Source organism: Bos grunniens, chromosome 4, assembly GCF_055505025.1.
Source record: "Bos grunniens cultivar Pamir isolate PY7600 chromosome 4, Bosgru_T2T1.0, whole genome shotgun sequence".
Classification (NCBI taxonomy): domain Eukaryota; kingdom Metazoa; phylum Chordata; class Mammalia; order Artiodactyla; family Bovidae; genus Bos; species Bos grunniens.
Genome location: NC_141168.1, coordinates 114,485,785 through 114,505,279, shown reverse-complemented (window position 1 = coordinate 114,505,279; position 19,495 = coordinate 114,485,785). Strand labels below are relative to the sequence as shown.

The window sequence follows — 19,495 nt, the reverse complement described above, 5'->3', positions numbered from 1 at the left end:
AATAGATGGGGAAACAATGGAAATAGTGACAGACTTTATTACCTTGGGTTCCAAAATCACTATGGATGGTGACTGCAGCCCTGAAAGTAAAAGACACTTGCTCCTTGGAAGAAAAGCTAAGCCAAACCTAGACAGGATATTAAAAAGCAGAGACATTACTTTGGTGACAAAGGTCCATCTAGTCAAGGCTATGGTTTTTCCTGTGGTCATGTATGGATGTGAGAGTTGGACTGTGAAGAAGGCTGAGCGCCGAAGAATTGATGCTTTTGAACTGTGGTGTTGGAGAAGACTCTTGAGAGTCCCTTGGACTGCAAGGAGATCAAGCCAGTCAGTCCTGAATATTCATTGGAAGGTCTCATGCTGAAGCTGAAGCTCCAATACACTGGCCACCTGATGCGAATAACTGTCTCACTGAAAAAGACCCTGATGCTGGGAAAGATCAAAGGCAGGAGGAGAAGGGGACAACAGAGGATGAGATGGTTGGACTGCATCACTGACTCCATGTACATGAGTCTGAGCAAGTCTGTGAGTTGGTGATGGACAGGGAAGCCTGGCTTACTGTAGTCCATGGGGTTGCAAAGAGTCGGACATGACTGAGTGACTGAACTGAACTGTTTCTTCTTTGCATATCTTCCTTTTCAACCATTTTCCCTTAGCTATTTTGAACTAATTCTTTATTGCCTTTTTATTCTCTTGGATGATTTTCATTAAATTTTTATTTTAATTGCCTTTTTCTTGGGTTTCATGTAATGAAGTCATAATTTCTGAATGAATCTTTATTTTACCTAAAATTTTATTTGCAATTATTCTTTGAATTTCTGTATGAAATTTCTGTACTTTTTCACACCCCCAAATGGTTGTTTGAAAATATATAACAAACTTCGGAGTGTATTACAATGCTCTTCTGCTTTATAGTTGGTTTGGGGAGTAATTGTCTTCACTGAAGTATTCTAATTCTTGTTTTCTGTTTTATTACAGTTTAATTCAATCTGTGAATTTCATGTGGTTTATAAAATTTAAAGTTCAATTGTGCCCTCTTTTGTCAGTGTAGCCAAGTACAATTCCTTTTTTTTTTTCAATCTTATTTGACTATTAGAAGATGGGCTGTGTAATCTCCAATTAAGTAATTCTTTTTGCCTTTCAGGATCTTAAATTTTCTTCTTTCCTTCCTTTTTTGACCCTTTGTAACCCAACCTCCAAAAAGTGACTCTCATTCCTTTTAATCTTCTTCTCCTACACAACCAATTCCCTTCAGAAACTGCCATCACAAATCACCTGCTATTCTAACTCATTCTCTGCAGACTCATACTTAGGTTTAGGCATCATTTATATTTTCAGTCTTAGTAGTGTTTGTTGCTCAATTTTGTCCAACTCTTTGTGACCCCTCAGCCTGTCAGACTCTGTCCATGGAATTCTCCAGGCAAGAATACTGGAGTGGGAGGCCATTCCATTCTCCAGGGGATTTTACCGACTGAGGATCAAACCTGGATCTCCTGCACTGCAGGCAGATTCCTGTCTAAATCACCAGAGACTTAGTCTATCTATCCAGGTTTAAAAAAAAAAAAAAAAAAATTTACGCTGCCTTCTATTTACCATGTAATTTTTGCAAGACTATTTTCATTTACCATAAAAAGTTTTCTGTTGAGAACTTGAGGCATGACTTGTTTTATTTTTAACTTGCAGTAATTTCAATTTTAGAGTTTCTCTGTCTTCTAGTTATGCTGATTTTTAAAAATTATTTTTTTATTGAAGGATAATTGCTTTACAGAATTTTTTTGTTTTCTGTCAAACCTCAACATGGATCAGCCTAAGTATACGTATATCCCCTCCCTATTGAACCTCCCTCACATGTCCCTCCCCATCTCACCCCTCTAGGTTGATACAGAGCTCCTGTTTGAGTTTCCTGAGACATACAGCACATTCCCATTGGCTATCTATTTTACATACGGTAATGTAAGTTTCCATGTTACTCTCTCTAAACATCTCACCCTCTCCTCCCCTCTCCCCATGTCCATAGGTCTCTTCTCTATGTCTGTTTCTCCACTGTTGCCCTGTAAGTAAATTCTTCAGTACCATTTTTCTAGTTCTGTATATATGTGTTAGTATACGATATTTATCTTTCTCTTTTAACTTACTTCACTGTGTATAATAGGCTCTTGAAAACTATTATTTGTCTTATTATGAATTGTTTCTGAGTTTCTGTGGAGAAGGCCAGTTTTATGTGGCCACCATTATACTGGCTCCCCCAAAGTTATATTTTTATTCTTCTTGACTGGCACTGACAGATAACTATCAAATGTTTTTCAGTGAACCAACCTGTGGCACTGCTGATCTTTTAAAATGTGTTTGTTTTCTATTTCCATAATTTCTTATTTTATCTTTATTATATCCTCCCTTCAGTTAAAAAAAAAAATTCCTCTTTTTCTCACTTTTTGAGATGGATGCTTGCATAGTTCTTAAATTTCCAGGACTTCTTCTGCTGTATTTTTTAAGATTATATATTTTCCTCCAGAGATTATTGTAATTGCATTCCCACACATGTTGCTACAGTACTTCCATTTTTAACTGAAACTATAGTTGATGTACAATATTATATGTTATAGGTGTACAATATAGTGACTCACAATTTTTAAAGATTATATTCCATTTATAGGTTATTATAAAATACAGGTTATATTCCTTGTGTTGTACGATATCTTATTATTGTTCAAGATATTTTCTACTTTTCCCTTATGCTTTCTTCTCTGGTCAGTAACTCATTGAAAAACATATTTTTATATTTTCAAATACATAATCTTTAAGTATATTTTGATTTAATTGTCTTGTAGGCAAAGAATATATTCTGTATGGTTTAAAACATTAAAAAAAATTAGACTTGTTTTATATGTAATGTGTAGTAATTTTTATCAATGATTATTGCAAAAATATTTATTTATGTATGTCTATTAGATCAAGTTATTAACTGTTTTTATTACAGTGTTTATAGTTCTAGGTTATCTCTAGGTACTATACTCCCCAGTATCCCATTGTCATGTTAATTAGCACAGTTTATGATGACTCATATTAGCAAGTCATCAGCAAATATTTCAGTGCCTTTGCAGATAAAAATCCATGTTTAGCGCAGAAGTCACCAAAATCAAACCAACACTGTTAGTGTTATGCATGACTAACAAATACGAAATTTATGCCAAACAAATTGGTGCTACCTCAATATAATTTCTACATCTGACCCATACACATAGGAAAGAATAAGAGCTGTGTTAGAGATGGTCCCATCACTTCATGGCAAATAGATGGGGAAACAGTAGAAAGAATGAGAGACTTTATTTTTCTGGGCTCCAAAATCACTGCAGATGGTGACTGCAGCCATGAAATTAAAAGATATTTGCTCCTTGGAAGAAAAGTTATGACCAACCTAGACAGCATATTCAAAAGCAGAGACATGACTTTACCAACAAAAGTCCTTCTAGTCATACTACAGTTTTTCCAGTAGTCATATATGGATATGAGAGTTGGACCATTAAGAAAGCTGAGTGCCTAAGAATTGGTTCTTTTGAACTGTGGTGTTGGAGAAGACTCTTGAAAGTCCCTTGGACTGCAAGGAGATCAAAGGAAATCAGTCCTGAATATTGATTGGAAGGTCTGATGCTGAAACTGAAGCTCCAATATTTTGGCCACCTGATGTGAAGAACTGACTTACTGGAAAAACCCCTGATGCTAGGAAAGATTGAAGGTGGGAGAAGAGGGAGACAACAAGGATGAGATGGTTGGATGGCATCACCAACTCAATGGACCTGAGTTTGAATAAACTCCAGGAGTTGGTGAGGGACAGGGAGGCCTGGCTTGCTGCACTGTCCATGGGGTCACAAAGAGTCAGACATGACTGAGTGGCTTAACTGAACTGAACTGAACTGAGAGATGGAACGAACAAGTAAAACCAATGGGATCTACTGTTAAAAACGAGGCATGGAAAAATACAAAATCAGATCATTTTTTCAATTTCTAAAAAGCATTCTAAATTACAATTCATTTAAAATATTTTAGATTGTGAGCTTTTCAGCAATTTACAAGATCTGTCACAATTAACTTGTTTCCCATGGCTAATTATTGATAAAATTGGTGAGTGATGTGTGCCTAAGACTGGTCCTCTTCTAGTTTTAGTGCAAAATTTCTGAAATCTGTCATTTCTTATTGTTCTTAAGAAGATAACTAACAGGGTCTGAAATTATGCCTCTTCACTTTCTGGTGATCCCTATTAGTGTCCATCGTCATCTTGGTGTATCACATCCTTGGTATCATGCACAGTCTTTCACTGGAAACTGGATTTTTCTCAAATACACAATCTCTTCCATTTCCTGATTAGTCTTGTAAGACAACACTTCTATGTTATGTATCTTCAATTTCTTTATGAACTGTTTCAGTTTCCAGGTCCTCAACTTTACATAATCTACATCATTTCCTAATAAACATTCATTTTCTACTAGCTATTCTTTTGCAGGTGCATCTTCTTTCTACTTCTATTTTCTGAATGTTTTGCGTGTACTATTTCATAAAGAAGTGATTAAATTTGCTCTTTGACTTCATCTTTGGTGTTCTTGGAATCTGATTCAATGGATACTTCTACTAATGACTCTGGATCTAATTTCTTAGATTCTATGACAAGATTGATGACACTGAAGGAGACCTCTTTATGTGCTAATACTTGAGCATCATTCCATTAAGATCTTCCATCACCATCATCATGAATGTTTCAGTTTCCTAGAGCTTCTTCATGTTGAACAAGACCTAACAAAAGTTAACAACTAATGCTCAGATTTTTAAACAATACAATTACTGTAAACAATATGAAGAAAAAACTTTCAAAAACTCTCTACTTCTTTCCACTTTTGTGTCTCCCATGCTTTGTCTTTAAGACTTTGCTGCCATGTTTATTGGTTGACACTGACAGCTTCTGCTGTCATGTTTGGCATTCTGTATGGAACCATAACTAACCCTTAATGTACAGCAGACACTGTGAGGGGATGCCCCAGGGAACTCCAGAAATAAACAGCAGTGGGTATAATAATTGTATCTTCATATATTGCTTCTATACTAGTCTTCTACAGATCTGGGGTTCCAAATAAACATATGTTCTTTTTCACTGTATTTTCTATGTTTTTTACTTTCCCATAAAAGTAAACAATTTGGTATTTTCCATCTTTTTATAAATTTGTGCATCAAGAGTAGTTTCCTCTCTTTTATCTACTGTTCTCCAGTTCTCTAACCATGTCTGATTCACTACAGGATCCATTTATGTTCTCTGTTTTATTTTCCAGTTCTGAAACTACATTTTCCTCAATTTTTGAACTTTGCATTTCACAATTTCCAACTTGTTTACTAAAGTGTTAGCTCATTTCTTTTTCTTTTCAAACATTTTGTGCTACTTCCAATGTTCATAATCAATTTGTGAGTCTTTTTGTTTTTTTCTCATTTTTTTCTGGTTCTCACTCATGGTGTCCATTCTCTTTTTGTGTTTGGTTACAGTTGATTGTGTATTAAACACTATATTTTAAAAGTTATTGACAGAAATAATTTAAGGCTTAGTAATTAGTATATTATTTTCCTCCAAATAAGTTTTCTTTGTATCTGCCTGGAAATGATAGCAATCTTGGGTCACTTTAACACTGGTTAAAGACTTAAAGTTTTCTCATTTATTCTGAAGCCAGTTGTAGTTTTTTTTTTTTTTACTATTGATCTACCCTTACCTTTAAGGTGCCAGCCTTCAGGCATTTAGCTCAAAATAGTGGGTGGTTTTCAAAGATCAATTCTAATTTTTGATGACTTATACCTATATGAGACTAGCAAATGTTCAGTTAAGAGTAGTTTCCCCTTTCAGAGCAGCAAATTCCTATCAGGCCAAAGTGACCCTAAGTGCTGGCTTACATTTTAAAGTTTCTAACTTTTCATTGGTTCAGCAATTTCTCTCCATTAGCTTTTTGATATTAAAAAAGTAAATATTAATCTAGTTATTTCCATTGGAAATATTGTCCCATGTTACTTAGTTAGCTTCCATTACTGGTAGGAAAATATCAAGATTTATTTTGACATACAACTCTATGCTTAAATTTAAATAAGGATGCTTTATGAGTTGTTGCATGACAAGAACTTCAGAATTCTAATTCTAAAATAGATAGCTAGGTAAAGCGTATAGCCTTGCCATAAATTTACAGCCTTTGATGGGGGGAAAAAAGCATCAGTGCCTTCAATAATAATGTCCCCTTTCCAAGCTCTCACAGGACTTATCAGAAGGAGCAATGGATTCTTTCAAGAGTCTGGAGATGGAATAAGCAAAATTAACAAATACAAATTCTCCTTACTATTGAAATCAAATTCTCCATTTCATCTGAATTTAGAATAGTTCAAAACAGGGAAAATCTCCCCCATTTTAATGCCACGATTTTCTTATAGAAAAAAATGCAGACAAGAATAGACATGAAGTCCTGGCATGGTGGACGGTATCTTGAGTAAAGGAGACACAGGTGACATACATTTTGAGTAACCTTTTTATTCCATGGCCATACACCCTTGTGTACCTGATGACCTGTGGGAGGTATGCTCCATTTCTCTTTGTGGTAGAATTAGAAAAAGCAAAGGGAGAGGTGGGAAAAGGAGAAATCAACTTGAGAAACTACAGATAAATTTAGGCAGATCAACTTTAGGAAGGAATAAATACAAGAGTTACAAAAATGGAAATAGATTCCTTGAAGATATCCATAACTTTACTGCTAATAGACATGTTTTTTGGGGGGTGGGGGTGATGAAAATGTTAAAAAATTAGACTGTAGTAATGGTTGCACAATTCAGTGGAGAGCCAAAGAAAAACCCCACTGAACTGAATACTTCAAATGGGCAAGTTTTATGTTTTGTAAAATAAACCTCAGTAAAGCTGCTTAAAAAAAAGAAAACATGTCATATCTATGTATCTCTGGAGGAGTCTCCAAGTAATTAGAGTCTATTAAATCCACATAGGAAGATTCAGAAATATATCCAGCTTTAAAGTTTGACTTTATCTTTGTGGTCAAGTCAGTTGTTTTACATCACTGGGTTTCAGCTTTCTCAAATAATATGAGATAAACACATCGTCTTGTCTAGAAGCAGGAACTGAAACACACTTTTTTTTTTTTCCCCAATTAATACATGGTAGGAGTGCTCCAGGTGAAGTGTAGGATACAACAAGGAAAGGACACTGATGGGAATGTGGTTTCAGCTGAAGTATGGCTTTATTCTTTCTTCAAGGAAGTCAGTCACTGGCAAGTCTGAGTGGTCATGAGGGAGGGTGTATTGTCCAGCTGGTGGCCGTCAGACACATAGTGTCCACTGCCCGCTGCTACTGGGGAGGGTGCGCTTGCCAGCAGAGGGGGCCTGGGTTGAACATACCATCATCCACTACTCACTCCTCTTCCATAGTGTTGCTGTAGGGATGCACAGACAATGAGACTCTACAATGACTGTGAACTTCTGCACAGGGCCTGACAGGTAAGGAGTACTTTATAAATGGTAGCTATTAAAAAAAAAAAAAAAACTTATATGCTAGTTGACTAACAATGCTGTGATAGTTTCAGGTATACAGCAAAGTGATTCCATTATACATGTACCATTCTTCTTCTAATTCTTTTCCCATTTAGGTTATTACAAAATACTGAGCAGAGTTCCCTGTGTTATACAATAGGTCCTCGTTATTCATCCATTTTAAATATAACAGCATGTAAATGTCAATCCCAAACTATCCCTCTCCCCACCCTTACCCTCTAGCAACCATATGTTTGTTAGTTCTTTAAGTCTGTGAGTTTGTTTCTGCTTTGTAAATAAGTTCATTTGTATCATTTTAAGTGCTATCAACAATATTTCTCTCTCTTAAGATTCAGTATGATAGCTATTTGTTTATAGGACATAAACTATCAAATACACAATGAAATAAGTTGATTACAAATATTACATAACCCATCTAGTAAGAAATTCTTACTGTACATGTTGCTTCCTCATCAAATATATATGGGTGATTTATTGAGTGTTCTCCATGATGCGGTTGGGAAGGAGTAACTTTCAGTGGGCTCGTCCAACCTGAAAACAAAAATGTATGTGGTTTGGGTACATACATATGAAATACATACAAACAAAATGCAATAGAAATTTATTTTTCCACCAGAACTGTTTTCTACTAGAAAGCTGAACTCAGGTGGTGTTTATTTTTCAATGGGTTATCTAAAAACTTTTCTCATTGAGAACAGAACAGCCCTGAGATTTGTATTTTAGTATAATGATAATAGTGTACAATTATCAGATACTTATTACTTATTATTGTAAGAGATCTCTTGGGTACTATTAATCTGTGTATGTGCATGTAAGACATGCTGGAGATGGTGGTGACACAAAGGAGTTTACTATGTAGATAATTCAACCTAATGATAAGAGACTAGCAAATATAAAAGCTGTCTTCAACAAATATTTACTGCCCTATAAATGAAAGAGGATGAATATTTAAAGATGGAAAACAGGTTTCCTGGTTTTTAGGTGCTCATGAACAAATGGAAAAACAGACATGTCAAGTAGGTAATGCAGTATAATGTGTTAACTCTAATAACAGTTGAGCTCTAAGTGCTGAGGGAGTGCAGAGGAGGGACATCTAATCCAGCCAGATTGCAGGAAGTTAGGAACATCTTTCCGACAAAAGACCTGACTTCATTTGACAACTGATTACAACTCGGTTAACAACGGAAGTGGCAGAAGTAGAGTCATTCCAGACAGAGGAACAGTATGTGTGATGGCAGGCTAGACATGTTGAGCAATATCAAAACTCTTATGAGAAATTACTGAAGGTTGGGTATAGCTACATGTTGGAACAGCAGCCAGCGAGTGGTAGAAGATAAACAAAAGAGGTCAGCCAAAGTCAGGACATGAAAGTCTTGGACTTAACCTTCAGAGAGATGGCCATTACAAAGTCCTTAATCAGAGAGACTGATAACTTTGCAAATTACTCTGGTTTGGACAGGAGACTAGTGTAGGTGTAGATAATGCTTGTACCACAGAAATCCTTTTCCTACTGTATGGGGGCTTCTAATTTGGTCCTCTACTTTTTAGCTTGGGGCTTCCCTGGGAGTTCAGCTGGTAAAGAATCCGCCTACAATGCAGGAGACCCTGGTTCAATTCCTGGGTCAGGAAGATCGCCTGCAGAAGAGACAGGCTACCCACTCCAGTATACTTGGCCTTCCCTGGTGGCTCAGCTGGTAAAGAATCTACTTGCAATGCAGGAGACCTGGGTTCAATCCCTGGGTTGGGAAGATCCCCTGGAGAAGAGAACGATTACCCACTTTAGTATTCTGGCCTGGAGAATTCCAAGGACTGTACAGTGCATGGGGTTGCAGTCAGAAACGACCGAGCAACTTTCACTTTCAACTTTTCAACTGTTTACCTTTGAAACCCCATAAATTAATCTAACTTAGCAGATGATGAAACTAAAATGTTAAAATGTGGGGCTAGATGGACAGTACATAGATGTTTAAACATAGTTAGAGGGGTTTGGGATAACACAGGAGTACCATGGTTACCATTGATACCAATCTGGTGGAGCTCTATAAGAGAGGGCTGCAATTCTTAGGGCTTAATAACATATATACTTCCTGGCTAAGATGCCAGTGTGACCTCATGAATTATTTGACCTCCTCTGAGTCTTATTTTCCTCACCTTTAATGACTGCTGTCACAGTTGTAAAAACTACAACTGTATTTAAAGGAACTGGCAAATCGGCATGAAGTTCACACCTTTATTTACAACTTTATGAATTATCAATTAGGAGCTATAACATTATTAGTACCCATGGAAGTAATATCATTTTCATAATGATGATGAAGATTCAGTCAGTATTTAACCAAGGAACTCAGGACAGAATCTGAAAAGAGAAGTGGCAATGGAGGGCCAGAGAATTGGGACCCTCTGTGGAGAAGGCAATGGCACCCCACTCCAGTACTCTTGCCTGGAAAATCCCATGGACAGAGGAGCCCAGTAGGTTCCAGTAGGCTCCATGGGGTCGCTAAGAGTCAGACACGACTGAGCAACTTCACTTTGACTTTTCACTTTCATGCATTGGAGAAGGAAATGGAAACCCACTCCAGTGTTCTTGCCTGGAGAATTCCAGGGACGGAGGAGCCTGGTGGGCTGCCGTCTATGGGGTCGCACAGAGTCGGACGTGACTGAAGCGCCTTAGCAGTAGCAGCAGCAGTGGATCCTGAGGGAAGTCAGAGAGCAGCATGTGAGAAGGCCTTTAACAGCACTGCTGACTGTGAAGATGGAGCTGGCCATGTGAGAGGGCTCCAGGAGCACAGTGTGTCCCTTGGACATCAAAGAGCAAGGAAACGGGTGCCTCAGATGTCAGGGACTGAATTCTGCACAACTGGAATAAACCCCAAAGCAGATTTCCCCCAGACTCTCTAGATATAAACAAAGAGTATACCTGGACTGTGGCATCGTTGGATCTCAAACAAAGAACAGAGAGGCTTCTGACCCACAAACTTGTGAGTAATAAATGTGTTTCATTTAAAGCTGCTAAGTCTGTGGCAGTTTGTTACAGTGGCAAGAGAAATTAATACAGAGGCAGAGGCGAGAGGCCAAGAGGCAGTGCTAATTTCCACAATCATTTCAGCTTTGAGAATGATAATTCTGTGACTCAGCTGGCCAAAGAAAATCCTCCAGAAGATTCTCATGCCAACAGCAGACACGTGGCACTTTTTGGTATCCTCTGATTTGAAGCCATTTTTACCAGATGCTTAGAAAAAAAACAAAAGAAAATAGAAAAACAAGAAAACTAAAATTCTGATTTTAAGCCAGAGTGGAGAAGGAAGTGGCAATCCACTCCAGTGTTCTTGCCTGGAGAATCCCAGGGATGGGGGAGCCTGGTGGGCTGCCGTCTATGGGATCGCACAGAGTCGGACATGACTGAAGCGACTTAGCAGCAGCAGCAGAAGTAAACAGGGCAATGAATTACGGCTACACTGTATTAATACCTCAGGACATCACACTTGCATCTAAGTATGATGATGCCCTTTCTTTTACTGTTTCAGGATCTACTGCTGCACAACAAACACCACCAAACCTGGTCATGTAAACAACCATTCATCATCTCCTGGGATTCTGAAGCTATGTGATATGGCATAGCTTCGATAGCTGGAAAGGTCCAAAATGACCTCACTCACATGGCTGACAGGTTGGTGTTGACTATTAGCTATGAGCTAGGCTGGGCCTGAAGACCAGTGCCTGTTATTTTTTTACTATGGATCTAGATTGGGTCTCTCCCAAAATAGTGACTGAAACTTCAGGGGAAGAATCCCAAAAGGACCAATCTCAATGTGTAAGTACTTACCAAGCTTCCACTTGCATCACACTTGCTAATATCTTATTGGTGAAAGCCACTCACATGTCCAAGTCCAGAGTCAAGGTGAGAAGGAAACAGACCTCATTTCATGGTAAGAGAGTTAGCAAGCACACATCAGAAGGCGGTGCGTTGCCAAAAGCACTTTTGGGAACAGCTATTACACTCCTCTCCTTCAAAACCCACAGTCTCACTTCATGCTACCAAATACATATCTAAGTCTTTTGTCAAGGAAAGCACTATGGTACTTCCTCATTTATTAGATATTTAACATGTTCAAAATTGTGATTTTTTTTTTTTTACATTGAATGGGTTTTCTGTGTAACCCAAAATTATATGAGTCCGGAAGAGTCTATCATGAACACTATTCTCCTATAGGCTTTATTTTTATTATAAAGTATTTCTACAATATGCTGCCTTTAAGGAAACCAAAACATTACAAGAAAGATTTGAGGGCTATTCTAAGTATTTTTTAAATTCATGTGTTATCTCTCCTCTAACGGTTACACTAGGTCTTTAATACACATACACACACACACACACACACACACACACACACACACACACATAATACCCTTTGTAAGTTATTTTCCGTAAATTTTCTCTCTCAATATAGCAAAAGGTAGGTGAATTATGTTGACATTTTCAAATAACCAAATTTAGGTTTAGTTTATTTATTTTATTTTTACTATTTTTCTATTCTCTATTTTATTTCTATAAACCAAACATTTGACCTTCAAAATATATGATGCAAATATTGACAGACTTGAAGGGAGGAAACAACTGTACAATAATAGTTGAAGACTTTAGAACTCTACTTTCAATAACAAATAGAACAGCCAAACAAAGGTCAATAAGGAAATAGAGGACTTGAACAATAATTTGATCCAACAGACATATACAGAACACTCTAACCAACAGAACACCCAAGCAGAATACACATTTTGCTCAGGTGCATATGGAACATTCTCTAGTCTATACTGTAGGTGACAAAGCAAGTCTTGGTAAATTTAAAAGGACCAAAAGCATGCAAACTATATTTTCTGATCACAACCAGAAAACAATAAAGTGAAATAAAATTAAACATTGATATATGAAAATTAAACACCACACCCCTAAAACACCAATGGGTCAAAGAAGAAATAACATGGAAAATTAAAAACTATCTTGAGACATATGAAAACTAAAATACAACAGAAGTTATGGGATTCAACAAAAGTAATGCTAAGAGGAAAACTTATAGGTATATAAATGCTTATATTAAAAAAGAAATAGATCTCAAATCAACTACCTCAACTTACACCTTAAAAAAACTATCAAAAGAAGAAACTAAATCAAAGCCAGAAGAAAACAAAATAATAAAGATTAAGTCAGAGATAGACAGAATAGAGAATAGAAAAATAATAGGGAAAATCAATGACAGCAAGAGTTGGTTCTTGAAAAAAATCAACAAAATTGATAAGCATTTAGCTGGGCCGACTCAGAGAAAAAGAAAGAAGACTTAGATAACTAAAATTACAAATGAAAGAGGGGACATGACAGCTGATGTTTGTCCGAGGAGGTCATTGAGAGGCTGTGACCACCCACTGGCCCATGAGCTGAACTCAGGCAATCCAAGGCTCCTCGTCCCCTCCCCTGTCCATAGAATGTATACTCTGTCCACTGTTCCCACAGTTGGAGCTGTTTCAAGGATACAACGCAGAGACTAGAGTATGGTTGTTGAGGCCACAGTGTACATGATTGAGCCCTGTCAAGTCTTCTACGTAGACTTTAAGATTCTGGCAGGCAGGTGTGGAGATCTACTCATCTTGAGGCACCTATGACAAGCACCATAAATAATTTCTCTGCTCATTTAACCTGCCACCCACCCATCTGGGATGTCTGCCTCTTCCTCTTTGCCTTTTGAGTACAGGTTCAGTTCTGTATTTCACCTGAGGAACTCCTGAGATTTTGAACCAACAATTTTATAGAAATAAAAAGGATTATAAGAAAGTACTATCAACAGTTGTATACCAAATAACTTTATAATCTGCATGAAATGGACAAATTTCCTAAAAACACATGACCTACCAAGATTGAATCATAAGGAAACAAAAAATATAAACAGGTCTGTACTGTATAATTTTCTCATATGAGGTAGGTAAAGTGGTCAAATTCAGAGACAGAAAGTAAACTGATTGCTAGCGGGTGAGAATGGGGATGGTATGGAGTTGTGTTCAACGGACATAGATTTCAATTCTGCAAGATGAAAAATTTTGAAGATCAACAGTTCTAACGGCTGTACAATAATGTGCTTAATATCGATGAACTACACACTTAAAAACGGTTTAGATGGTGATTGAGGGAAGGCTTGTGTACCCCCAAATTCATGGTGCAGCTCTTATGATGCATCATATCATCAACAATATGATGATATTTGGAGGTGGGGCCTTTGGGAAGTAATTAGGTTTGGATAAGGCCATGGAGGTGTGGCTCCCATGACAGGATGGAACCAGGTACAAAAAAACAACTGAACAAAGTTAGATGTCTAGATAAGGTTAAAATAGGATAAAAATTCAGCAATATAACCTTTCAGGATCTTGTTTTGATATCTAAGAAATCCCACTGGAATGTGATATAATTAAGTCTGATAAGATATTCTTCTTTATCAGAATGTATCAGAAATTATGTGTATTAGGTTGGCTAAAATCTGAAAGTACTTATTATTTATAATTAATGATTATTTCCAGAAGCCACAACATCTTTGAAAGCACAGGACAAATTATATTGAATGCAATCCCTAAACTTTGATTGTTCTTTGAACTGTTAAAAGCTAGTAACAGCTACTATTAATTAAATGCTTTACCGGGTTCCATGAATTTTGCTAAGTCCTTTGCCTATCTTAGCTAATTCAGTTCTTACAATTTTATAAAAGAATTTAAATACAAAGGAACTGAAAATTCTGAACTTTGCTTAACTTTCTAACATCTAACAAATGTTATTGTTTCATTCCTCTCTGTCAGATATTTTTACGTGAATAACATTAAATAGCCCTTGCTATTGATTTATAAAGTATAACTAGTATATCAGTTTTACAAATAAGGATACACAGGCACGGAGATGAGCAATGGCTCCTGGGTTATAGTGCAAGTAAGCTTTCTGCTAGGATCTGAGTGCAGATAGTGTGACTCTAGAGCCTATCTTCTGAATTCTGTTGTACTGATCTAAGCAGTGACATAGAGGCTAGATGACCTCTATGCTTGGTTCTCAGTGCACGTCTGTTAACCCTATGTTAGTCATAGGTTAGCCTTAACAAATTATTCCTTCAACCTCTAATGTGCTGGAATGTTTTGACAGTTCACTCTTTGAAAAAGTCACCTCCCCAAAAACCAACAATAATGTTCTTAAAAATTACACTAGGCTGCGATTTTCTGCTTACCAGCAAGGTGACATACTTGTCTAAAATAGGACAATGAAAAATAATTTTGATTCCTTTAAAGAAGTGTCCTTGACAATGACTATTTTTATTATACATTGAAACATTAGCAAAAGACTGAACTCAAGCTCCTTTCTTGACACAGAATTGGGTCACTAGTGCAGAATCAGTGAAAATGTACTATGGCTGTGAGATTGACATGAACTCATCAGTGGTTCCTTCAGTGTGAAGTGCATTTGTTTCTTGTAATATCTTATTACCCTAGATGGTATTTCCAATGAATTATAGAAAAATAATTGACCTCCCTGGTGGTTCAGTGGTAAAGAATTGTGGGTTCAGTCTCTGGTCGGGAAGATCTGCTGGAGAAGGTAATGGCAACCCATGCTAGTATTCTTGCCTGGGAAATCCTATGGACAGAGGGACCTGGTGGGCTTTAGTCCACGGGGTTGTAGAGTCAAACATGACCAAGTGTCTGAACAACAACAAAAATATTTCTTAAAAAAGGTAGTGAACCTTGTATGCATTATTTACATGAAAATTCCAAACTAAGGAATGTCCCCAAGCTTAGCTGCTGAGGCCCCAACTGTAGTGCACATTAAAAGTGTAACTATTACCCTGCACTTCTCTCTCACTAAAGTACTCTTATCTCATTTAAAAGTTGGCATCTAGAGGGAGTTGCTTGGGACCACTACCTTGTGGGGCTTTGCACTGCTACTACCTTTAGCCTTTACCCTTATTCCCTTCCCAGTCCCAAGTGCCTATGGCTTCTCTTCATGGAGGAGCGGCAGGAATCGTTGAGTACCCACTGCTGCGAAAAATGGTGATGTCACAGTTTCTCCACACAGCCTCCCTAGGCCTCTGGTCTGTGGTTGGGTGCTCCAGAGGAGCAGGGAAGTGGGCGCAGCCCCGGAAGGCTAGCCTAAGGCTCAGCATCTCTTGCTATAGCAGCCGGCCATTTCCTTTCCCAGAAACTCAAACGTGTTAATCTCTTTTCACTCCCTGCCTGTCAGACACATTCCATACAGGAACACTGCCCATGGTTTTTCTCCGAAAGTGTTTCTCAGCACTTCTGGACCAGGCTTGTGACACTCTCTGGGGGTCTTACAGAGAATCCATAAGGTGCAGCTGTCAGTAACTGTCATCAATTCTGCCTCCAGGGTTGTTGTGGAGTAATTTATGCAGGGGTTGCCTTTCTTCAGCTTTGGTTCTTACCAGACCCTCAAATTTTCTTTCAGCTACTTTCTCACTGCATTTCAGCCTGTGTAAACTTTTTGATAATCATCAGCTAAGTTATTTTTTCCAAGGGAAACAGATAAGGTGGCATGATACGCAATTATCAGAGTTAAATATATTCCTTTGTGGCAAAATTAGGTTATCTGTATGTTTAGAATAAGTTATCTGATATACACTTTGTGTTTGTCACTTACACCAATAAATGCACTTTTTGAAAACCATTTTTTTTTTTTACAAACAGGTTTATAAAAAGCTTATCATTCTTACTACATTTTCCTTACAGTCTGTAATTTAAAAATAAGAATTCCTTATTTGGTTCTTTACAATTTTATGTCAAATGAACTGCTAAGTACTGAATGAATCTTAGATCCATGCTCTTCTGTCATTTGAAAGTTTTAAAAATTACAAAGCCCGTATCACTTCATTTACCTCCAAGTCTTGCTCTGATGGAAATGTCTGGTACTGCCCTGGAATTCCACCTTCTGTCCTGTTTCAGTTCTTCCAATAAAATTGTTTTCCTTTTTAATGTCGTCTGAAATCCTGTGTCTGGCCTGGGAACTCGATGTTGAGGTTTCACATCACTGAAATCTACTAGGCTTGGTATGGTCCTGCCAACGCCAGGCTTTAGGTCAGCATCACCACCAGGGCTCAAAAACCCTGAACAGGGGTCTTGTAAGGGTACATCATCCCGAAGTGGAAATAATGGATAATCTGGCCCATATGGCGGGGGATATGGATAGTGTAAATGATAGTCCGGCAGGACTGAAGGGGGATAAGGGTGAAATTTAAGAAAAGTAGGGTTGCATTTCTTCTCCATTCTGCCATAGTCATGTCTGTCCTCAACTCCTTTCACAAAAGGCATGTTCAGTTTTCTTAAGAGAGCACAGTAGTGGGGGTAATCTATGTTCTCAACAGCCTTTGTTCTTGAAAGGAAGGATCCTTCAGAGATACTTATCTTTCCAGGTATGAGCTGTGAATATGTATCCATGGCCTCTCACTTTAAAATTGTGGATTGACAGTATATTAATTGCTTCTGATGGCTTCTTTCTCTTTAACTAAAAAACTATTTTTAATAACTGAAGACTCGTTAAACTAATAGAGTTATTGATTTGGCTTTCTCAATGCCAATAGAGTAGTTTTTTTTTTTTTTTAAGGCAAATATTTTTTCTCCAGTAAAGGAAGTAAGGGACCAGCACAGAAAAAACAAAAAACAGAGCCCATGTTGCTTGGCAACAGTTAGAACTCTAACCCACTGTATCACTATATACAGCATAATTTAATTCTTAGGTAACACACTGTATCAGTATACACATTATAATGTAATTCTTAGGAAAAACAATTAAACAGACTTGTTAGTAAAACTTCCATGATAGTTTCTTCAGCACTGCTCAGGAAAACTGTGCTCATTTATTTTTCAATTTTTCCATAAGTTGATACTTTATGGGCAAATAATATTCAGTAAAGGGTATAAATAAAGCAGTTAATGAAGAGGCAATATATTTTTTAAAGTATTCTCTCATATATTTTAAATATTTTACCTCATAGATATAATAAACTACAAAACATGTTACCTATACAAATGTAAACTGAAAAGTGCAAAAAATGAACATATATTACCCTACAGTTAAATCAATATATCTAATTTTTAAAGAAATTTTACATTTATAATCAAAGCATGGGTTTATCTTTTACATGTCCTACATTAGCCTTACTTACCTTTTTTCCACCATGATGGACAGAGTAAGAGCAATGAGGTTCTTAAACTCATTTCAAGAAAACTACAGTAAGCACCAGCTATTAGCTCAATGCAAAAAAAAAAAAAAAAAGACATCAATACACTGTTTATTTAATAGCTCATTTCAACTAGATAACTTGGTCTTGCACGAAAACAGCTATCAAAGGAATTCCAGACAGTAGAATTTGGGCATGAAACTCACACTATCCTTACTGGAATAAAACATGCAAATACAAATGACAGACCTACCTTCTGATTTTCAGCAATCAGCTTTCATCTTTAGAATCACACCACATATTAACTAAGATTTCCAATATTACTTCATATTCTCAGGTTGAATATTAGGAATTTCCATAGCAGACTAAGGCAGGGGGGACTGGTGAACTGAAGCAAATTCTTGAAGACAGAAAACAGAGAGTTCAGAATTTTGCGTGGTGTGATAGTCTTCTCTACCCTTTATTTACTAGAGGCCCACAGTCCAAGGTCATTTGCTAAAAATCATGTTGTGCAGGTTGAGTTGTTTATAAAAATTACAAGAAGTTTTAGCAGAACACATCCTCAAACACAGTGATTTATTGAGTACTATTCACTGAAATTTGTTTTCCAGGTATGCTCAAACAAGTGCAAGACCTTGACCAAAATACTGGTTGGATCTAAATCATCCAGGTCTCTGTTTACTAAGACATGCCTAGACAGGTAAAATTCAATTTAGGAGTTTATACAGATTAGCAAGCATTTCTAAAGAAGTGAATCTACTCAGTGGAATAAACTGTACTCCATACATTTTACCTATTAACACCTGCATAAATATATCCAGAAAGTCCGGGCAATATGCAGAAATTTCAACTCCCTTTGCTAATAAGAACCAAGGACTTCTTCAGAAGTAGTCTTTAAGAAATGTCTCCATCGTGGTCCTGGTCCTCGTCTCAAAAGAACTCTTAACTCCTTTCTACTAGATGTTTCCTTTTCAAAAAAGTGTATGACTACTGGAATGCTTGCATTATACCAGAAACTAGCCCAGCAGTTGAAGTTAAAATATTTGCAAACAGACACAATCCTAGCTCTGAAGATACAGCATGTAAAGCAGTCCAGCTAAAAGACAGCAAGGGGTCTATCTGTGGTGCAACCAAGATACACCCGAAGGTATCACTACTGGAGTCACTCTACCAAAGAGTGGAGGTTAGGCTGTCAGTATGAGATTCCTCCTGTGCAATGGACAACCACAGACGGCTTTCAGTCCATTCTAGTTCACTCATACCTTCCTTTTATACATGGTTATTAAGCATTATGTCTTCAGTTTCTTAAACCCCATTCATCCAAGTATTTGAGTTAATTGCATATTTGCTCAGAGAAGGCAATGGCACCCCACTCCACTACTTTTGCCTAGAAAATCCCATGGACGGAGGAGCCTGATAGGTTGCAGTCCATGGGGTCGCTAGAGTCGGACACGACTGAGCGACTTCACTTTTACTTTTCACTTTCATGCATTGGAGAAGGAAATGGAAACCCACTCCAGTGTTCTTGCCTGTAGAATCCCAGGGACGGGGGAGCCTAGTGAGCTGCCGTCCTATGGGGTCACACAGAGTCGGACACGACTGAAGCGACTTAGCAGCGTATTTGCTTCTACTGTAGCTCTGCTCATGTTAAGTAAATCTTTCTGCTGCAGAAATGCAGAAGACTCTAACTTGTTCTGGCTATAAACGAACACCCA

General features: G+C 37.4%; 1 protein-coding gene across 1 annotated transcript in view; it reads right to left on the bottom strand.

The window, feature by feature from the left end:
• Positions 1-17,871, bottom strand: part of SPMIP7 (sperm microtubule inner protein 7) — a 64,534-nt gene extending 46,663 nt beyond the window's left edge. The window contains exons 1-2 of the mRNA XM_086398610.1: positions 16,479-17,871; positions 8,003-8,100 (exon numbers count right to left, since the gene is read on the bottom strand). Of these exons, the coding sequence (XP_086254736.1) occupies positions 8,003-8,100; positions 16,479-17,037 (657 nt within the window). The 5' untranslated portion in view covers positions 17,038-17,871. The remainder of the gene's footprint in view (positions 1-8,002; positions 8,101-16,478) is intronic.
• Between the last annotated feature and the right edge of the window lie 1,624 nt (positions 17,872-19,495).